Source organism: Limulus polyphemus, unplaced genomic scaffold (genome assembly GCF_000517525.1).
Source record: "Limulus polyphemus unplaced genomic scaffold, Limulus_polyphemus-2.1.2 Scaffold2597, whole genome shotgun sequence".
In the NCBI taxonomy this organism is placed as follows: domain Eukaryota; kingdom Metazoa; phylum Arthropoda; class Merostomata; order Xiphosura; family Limulidae; genus Limulus; species Limulus polyphemus.
The window spans coordinates 137,857-146,180 of NW_013668207.1; the positions used below are offsets into that span (position 1 = coordinate 137,857).

Here is an 8,324-nt window from a genome sequence, read left to right on the forward strand (position 1 = left end):
ATAAACTTGTACTTTCAGCGCTATCTTTGTGTTTTAGCTACCAGAACACTTATAAACTTGTACGTTCAGCGATATCTTTGTGTTTTAACTACCAGAACAATTATAAACTTGTACTTTCAGCACTATCTCAATGTTCTAACTATCAGCAATAAATTTCTCTCCTGATATTTAGTAGTTGTTTTGTTCTATATGTTTCACCACTTGCTTTCTATTCTAGCTTTCAACACGGCTTTTAATTTTACATTTCAGCACTAGCCTTGTCTAACTTTCTAAATAAATTAATCTTACAATGCCACAATTAAACTGGTTTGTTACAGTGATCTATGTGCTAAATATAGTTATTTTAACAAAGCATTGTTGAAGGAGTCTAGACAGAAACTTTGTCATTATTCAATACTTGTTGATTGGGAAATACATGCCTGTAGAATAACATATCTCCAACATTGAGATGTTCATTACTTACCTGCGGTTTTTGTGATGCTCGCCCTCATGACGATCTGTAAATAAACAAATATATCATGAGATATTCTAAATATTTAATGGCCAGGCATTTCCATTATAAAAACAAAATATTTCCAACATTTGGTATCCTAAAAAAGGGAAAATATTGGCGATAACGTTAGATTTTCTGAACGTAATGCTCAATAATGGCTGATTAAATGTTGATAATGTTACTTAACGATACTGACAATAACTTTTATATTAAAATCAACTAAGCTTCCGTTACAAAGATTTATATCAACTGTAGCCTGTGTTTCTATATTTAGATTAACTGACGACTGAGTTTTATGTACTTAAATCAGTTGTAATGTATGTTTCGCGTAATTAAATCATTTGTGGTCTGCGTTTCACATATGTACATCTTATGTTTCCTTACACTGATCAAGGCTTATCGTAGTTTTACAATGTTTAACTGATACTTATGTTTCTTTACACTGAGTAAGGCTTATCGTAGTTTTACAATGTTTAACTGATACTTATGTTTCTTTACACTGAGTAAGGCTTATCGTAGTTTTACAATGTTTAACTGATACTTATGTTTATTTACACTGAGTAAGGCTTATCGTAGCTTTACAGTGTTTAAACTGATACTTATGTTTCTTTAAACTGAGTAAGGCTTATCGTAGTTTTACAATGTTTAACTGATACTTATGTTTCTTTACACTGAGTAAGGCTTATCGTAGTTTTACAGTGTTTAAACTGATACTTATGTTTCTTTACACTGAGTAAGGCTTATCGTAGTTTTACAGTTTTTAAACTGATACTTATGTTTTTTACACTGAGTAAGGCTTATCGTAGTTTTACAATGTTTAACTGATACTTATGTTTATTTACACTGAGTAAGGCTTATCGTAGTTTTACAATGTTTAACTGATACTTATGTTTATTTACACTGAGTAAGGCTTATCGTAGCTTTACAGTGTTTAAACTGATACTTATGTTTCTTTACACTCAGTAAGGCTTATCGTAGTTTTACAATGTTTAACTGATACTTATGTTTCCTTACACTGTTTGTATGCAACTGGTATTGATTATAGATGAATATTCTTCAACTTAAGTCTATTTCTTCCATTTAAAAATGCTTTAAGTACGTGAAACATAGACTACAACTGAATTAAATACATGAACTCCAATTTACAGTGTTTAAACTGATAAAAACTATGATAAGCCTTACTCAGTGTAAGGAAACATAAGTATCAGTTTAAACACTGTAAAGCTATGATAAACCTTACTCAGTGTAAAGAAACATAAGTATCAGTTTAAACACTGTAAAGCTATGATAAGCCTTACTCAGTATAAAGAAACATAAGTATCAGTTTAAACACTGTAAAGCTACGATAAGCCTTGATCAGTGTAAGGAAACATAAACACTGTAACTTAAGTACTTAATGCTAGTTTATTAAACACAGCTAAACTTTAAGTTTCATTTAAAAAACGGACTACATTCTGTTGGAAATTTAATTCCTGTTGCAATAAAATAACTTAGCATTTTTACTGCAGGAAAATAATAGGATGATTGCAATAAACGGTTCGCAGACTCGACTCCTGTCACCAAACATACTCGCTGACAATATGCCACATCCTGCACATTATGCAAAGGTAGGGTAAGAAACACCAGGGGGCTCAGGTAGAGCCATCCGTAATATAGAGCTACTGAGCAGATGGGGGAAAATCGATAAGAAATACCAGCCACCTAAATGACAACTCTGGAAGGAATAGCAGGATTAATTGTCACAGTTATAATACTCTCACAGCGTTAAGTTATAAACGTAGTTAGCAAAAAAAAGGCGACTCGAACGTTAGACCACCCGATCCGCAGCCTGGCACACTAACTATTAGCTTTCGCCCAGTCCATTGAGATGAGTAAATGTGTTTTCACAGATCACAATATATCATAAATAAAAATCCATAATTATGTAATTGGCTCAATCTTCTTTAATTTTACCACATTTGTGAAAAACTATTTTATACAAAAAAAAGTTTAAAAATAGATCAATATAATAGTAAAAAAATCTCATATAACGAAAACGTTCATACTACTGGAGAAGGGAACTATTCCACAGGAAAAACCTGACAACATTTGGGACTTGAAACTCAGGCTATGACTCTTCTACTGTTCATACTAACACTGAGAACAGGTTTTCTTTTAACATATTTTTCAATGTTTTTTTTTAGGAAATACTCCGAGTTCACCTCTGAAGCCATTGCTGGGAGTACTGTTTGGGATAGTGGCTGGTCTAATAATGATGGCGTTCATCATTTTTCTCATTCTTCGTAACACCAGAGTCGATGGTGAGAAGTATATTTTACAGCTCACATAGAAAGTTAATTTTCTACTTAAGAACAAGTTACTAAAACTGTGTGATTATTAAGTCACGTACACTTCAGAACCATAAACGCTATACTACAACACTGTAGCCGCCTACTTTTAATCTACTAAAACACTCTAGCACCCAAGAAATTCAATAGTTTCAAGTCCCAAATGTTGTCAAGTCTTTCCTGTGGAATAGTTCCCTTCTGTAGTAGTATGAACAGTAGAAGAGTCATAGCCCGAGTTTCAAGTCCCAAATGTTGTCAAGTCTTTCCTGTGGAATAGTTCCCTTCTGTAGTAGTATGAACAGTAGAAGAGTCATAGCCCGAGTTTCAAGTCCCAAATGTTGTCAAGTTTTTCCTGTGGAATAGTTCCCTTCTCCAGTAGTATGAATAGTTTCAAGTCCCAAATGTTGTCAAGTTTTTCCTGTGGAATAGTTCCCTTCTGTATTAGTGTGAATATAAGAAGTTTTCGATTTGTTATGCAATATTGCGCATTGATGATGAAAAACTCTAAAGCCAACCGAAGTTTTATTAGAAAACAACATACAGTATAATCATCAGACATACGGTATCATCAATCAACTGAACTCAGACAAAGATGAAGTTAAGGTTAGTTTGGTTTCCGAAGTTACTCTCTTAGTAAACTTTCTGTTAAAGTTGGTTTCAGTAAGGCTAATCGAGCAGAATATAAGGTAAAAAAAAAAACGTTCCAGGTCAACTTACCAAAGTGTCTTTCCGCGAACAGACTGGTCTGAATGTTCATCTCTACAATAGGACTTCTCCCTTTGGCATTAATGGCGTATATCACTAGTACCAGAGATGCTCCAGGAGCCACGCCAGGGATTTGGAAAACTGGTTTCTTGTGGCTTGTTAGGTTGATTTGTAAATGTTTCCACTCTGCATTGTACACCTCGAGCTGAAACTGTTGTCGAAGTCCTCCGTCGTGGCCCGGTTTGCACTCCACATGTACAAAATCACTGGTATCGTGTAACCAAGTGCAGTTGGTTACTTTTTCGGGTGGCCCTATATGTCATTCAATAATGTGAACTAAACCAAACAATATTTCCAAGCAGTTTCTTTAAAATCTTTTATGGTGAAATCATTTAAAACATGCTAGAAATTTTACGATTTTGATAATTACTTATCCAGATGCATTTTGTTTCAAAACTGGCTTACTGGGTTTTTTGAAACAATCATTACTACTTCAAGTGTATGTTGATATGTCAGGAGAGTATTATGTTGAATGTTGGAGAGATTCCCTGACTTATATCTAAATTAAACTCTTTAATTACAATCGTGATAAATTAAAGCTTATGAGGAGATAATTTCACTTTTGGATTGTGTTCGTCAAACAAAGTCTGATAATTATCTAAAAGTATATTCTAATTTGAGTTTGTAGCAACATTGATTGTATTTTTAATCATGCATCACGTGTTTCCAACTCAATATCGGGTTGTATTTTTAATCATGTGTGGGTTGATAAACAGTTGTGTAGCATCATATAATTAACTATATATCATGAAATGTGAATTATACATACAAATAAATTTAGAAGTGTCCTATTTTTTAATTTGGTTCAACAAGTCCGAGTCTTTACTTCGTGTTACAAACCCGAGTCTCTACTTGGTATTACAAACCCGAGTCTTTACTTGGTGTTATAAATCCGAATCTTTACTTGGTGTTATAAACCCGAGTCTTTACTTGGTGCTATAAACCCGAGTCTTTACTTGGTATTACAAACTCGAGTCTTTACTTGGTGCTATAAACCCGAGTCTTTACTTGGTGCTATAAACCAGAGTCTTTACTTGGCGTTATAAATCCGAGTCTTTACTTGGTGCTATAAACCCGAGTCTTTACTTGGTATTACAAACTCGAGTCTTTACTTGGTGCTATAAACCCGAGTCTTTACTTGGTGTTATAAATCCGAATCTTTACTTGGTGTTATAAACCCGAGTCTTTACTTGGTGCTATAAACCCGAGTCTCTACTTGGTATTACAAACCCGAGTCTTTACTTGGTGTTATAAATCCGAATCTTTACTTGGTGTTATTAACCCGAGTTTTTACTTGGTGTTATAAATCCGAATCTTTACTTGGTGCTATAAACCCGAGTTTTTACTTGGTGTTATAAATCCGAGTCTTTACTTGGTGTTATAAACCGGATTATTTACTTGATATACAAACCCAGTTTATACTTGTTGTTATATACCTGAAACTTTACTTGGGGTTGTAAATCCGAGCCTTTACTTGGTGCTATAAACCCGAATCTTTACTTGGGGTTATAAAACCTGAATTTTGACAAATACTGTTAATCAAGTAATGTCGCTTTAAATATATGACAACATTTCAAATAACATATTATTTTTCTGTTAGATAATTTTGAACATTATATCTTGATCGAACTGACCTAAATTACTTATAGAGCAAATGTGAGGTAACAAAATCGAATGTTTTAAACGGACGTGCAAAGTAAACAAATAACTCATCTAGCGAATGTAAATCAGTGTATTTTGTTGTTGTTTTCTATTCAAAGATAAACTATTAAACAATAATTCATAAAATATATTGTAATGCTTCATACTCCACGTAGTTGGACTGGTTAAAAAAACAATAATTAAAAGTAGCTGCATAAAGCACGCGGTTTTATTAATTTTGCGCAAAGCTGCTCAAAGGTTATCTGCGCTGGTCGTCCCTAATTCTGAAGTGATAGACTAGAGGGAAGGCAGCTAATCAACATCACCCACCGCACACTCTTGGGTTATTCTAATTGAATAATGGGATTGACCGACATGTTATAACGCCCTCACGACCGAAAGAGCGAGCATGTTAGGTGACGGGATTCGAATCAGTAATCCATAGCTTGTGAGTCGTGAGTTAAGCTTCTTAACAACCAGGCCTAAGGATAGGTAATGTTGATAATTAAAAATTCTAACACATGACACACAGACACACTTTGTTTCTGAATCTAACCTTGATCGTAGATTTTCTACATTCTAACACATGACACACAGACACATGTAGAGAATCTACGATCAAGGTTAGATTCAGAAACAAAGTGTGTCTGTGTGTCATGTGTTAGAATGTAGAGAATCTGCGATCAAAGCTAGAATTCAGAAACATAGCTTCTCGGGAACGAACATTATAATCAATTTTTCTGTTCTAAACATTTTAATGCATTTAATAATAAAAATATGGATATCTTAAAGGACTACTTTATTTTATTTTCTCTTATCTAAAACAAAACTATTCTGTAAATAACGTTGTTTGTATCTGTTTTTATTATTTCTTCATTTTCTTTAGTTTGTTTTTGCTCTTTTAATCAGAAGTGAAATACATTTAGTGTATAATTAATGTTGTTTAGCAACGTTAACGTATCTTAAAATATTAAGTTTGAATATTTCGAATGTATCATCTCCTAAGTAAATCTTTTAACTGCTAATAACAATTTGTATTTTTTAATATATATTGTAAATCAACTTCTTTGACTCATTTTTTTTTGTTCTAAATTATGGCTGCATTCTTATTATGACAAAAAATAATGATATGCAGATTTCGTGTTCTTCCGGGTTTATGTTAATCTGTTATTTTTAACGAAACAAATAAAAAACATTTTTGAAGTTACTGTCTGATATTTTTAGTTTGTTCTATAGTTGTGTTTCTCTTATTATAAATTCAAAATATACGGACTCTGTGTTACTATATTTCTCGTTAATGTTTTGTTTAAAATAAACTTCACTGTTGTTCTATTAATTATTTTCAGTGTTATCTTTTTGTCTTTATTTGATTCAACAGCATGAATAACTATAGACTACATAAAATATAAGACGCGCTTCTCGAGTGGAAGACGAAAAGCACGTGGAACATGGGGATGAAATTAGTTTATACTAACGAAGTCACCAAATATTAAATATATTTTCGTGTTGCTATTTTCGGGCTAAGAACGCTTGTGCTCTAAGCAGGAATGTATTATTAAGAAGTTCTTGAAAACCTAAAAAAAAAAACATTCAAAGTGGATGTTGAGGACTTACACACTGTTTTATCACTTCTTAATTATGAGTTCCACAATGTGTTCCGCGGAAATTCACAAACTAGACAATTTGGTTGATTTCTATAACCCTTGAAAAATTTTATTATAGACTCCACGACATAAAAATAATATCGTTACGTAGACAGCGCGTGCCATTTAAGTCCGTAATATCACGCTGCTTTCTCATTAAAGCCCATTCTTCTTCATTGTGCGTCACGAAATTCAATTAAACGGATCATACTTATTAATAATCGAGACACGACCATCGTGTCTTAAAAGCTGCCGAGAATTTTGTTAAAACTTGACACGAGAAGTTTGTTCACAAACACCAGCATTAAACAAGTCTCGTAACTTTCTATAAAAACTGGTGAAGCTTGTCTTAAAAACATTACCAAACTATCGTCTATTGTTTGATACTCCAAACTGAGTAATTTTCATGCCTATGTCTGTATTATACAACATTCCAAACAGGGTCATTATGAATGTCTATTTCTGTATTCTATAATATTCCATACTTGGTCACTTGAATGTGAATTTTTGTATTATACAACTTTCCACATTCTATACGTGCAAATGCCTGTTTCTTTATTATACGACATTTACATCTGAATAATTTTGACTGCTTGTTTATTATACCATATTACAAATTATGAATGTATAAGCATATGAATATCTAAGGTTCAATGGAAGTAAGGAAACTTAAGTATTGCAAAGTGGCATGTATAAAGAATCAATTAAAACAAATTAATAGTTAGTTATTGTAGTTAATAACAAGCAGAAATTAGTAGAGAAAAGTAATTGTTAATCATCAAATCAGACAGCTTGATATTACCCAGGTTCTCTGATTTGATGATCAATGCATAGTTTTTAACCAATCAGGATGAGGTAGCGAGCCAGGTGCTACTCAGGTTTGTTATATCATCCTGAATGGCGGTTTTTTTCGAGCAGCTGAAAAAATGGTTTCTTCCATGGTACATATACATTTTTTATAGAATTTATTTTATTTATTCAAGTTCTACAATAATGAATTTTAGGTTGTCTTACTTTATAACCTGCATGAAACAAATCAATTCTCTCTTACAAGTATAGTAGGACACAGTAAATGAAACAAATCGGTTCTCCATTACAAGTAAAGTAGGACACAGTAAATGAAACAAATCGGTTCTCCATTACAAGTAAAGTAGGACACAGTAAATGAAACAAATCGGTTCTCCATTACAAGTATAGTAGGACACAGTAAATGAAACAAATCGGTTCTCCATTACAAGTAAAGTAGGACACAGTAAATGAAACAAATCGGTTCTCCATTACAAGTAAAGTAGGACACAGTAAATGAAACAAATCGGTTCTCCATTACAAGTAAAGTAGGACACAGTACATGAAAGAAAGCAACTACCCCTTACAGCTAAAGTAGGACATAATACATTAAACAAATCAGTTCCCCCTTACAATTAAAGTAGGACAACAGTAAATGAAACCAATCGG

At 32.9% G+C, this 8,324-nt stretch overlaps 1 protein-coding gene and 1 long non-coding RNA gene across 2 annotated transcripts in view; both read right to left on the reverse strand.

The window, feature by feature from the left end:
- LOC111083013 overlaps positions 1–564 on the reverse strand; it is a 3,314-nt gene extending 2,750 nt beyond the window's left edge. Inside the window, exon 1 of the long non-coding RNA XR_002612411.1 lies at positions 464–564. This is a non-coding gene — a long non-coding RNA (uncharacterized LOC111083013). The remainder of the gene's footprint in view (positions 1–463) is intronic.
- A 2,566-nt stretch (positions 565–3,130) lies between these two features.
- Positions 3,131–8,324, reverse strand: part of LOC106467394 (hemicentin-1-like) — a 31,511-nt gene continuing 26,317 nt past the window's right edge. The window contains exons 9-10 of the mRNA XM_022395571.1: positions 3,538–3,837; positions 3,131–3,324 (exon numbers count right to left, since the gene is read on the reverse strand). Of these exons, the coding sequence (XP_022251279.1) occupies positions 3,131–3,324; positions 3,538–3,837 (494 nt within the window). The remainder of the gene's footprint in view (positions 3,325–3,537; positions 3,838–8,324) is intronic.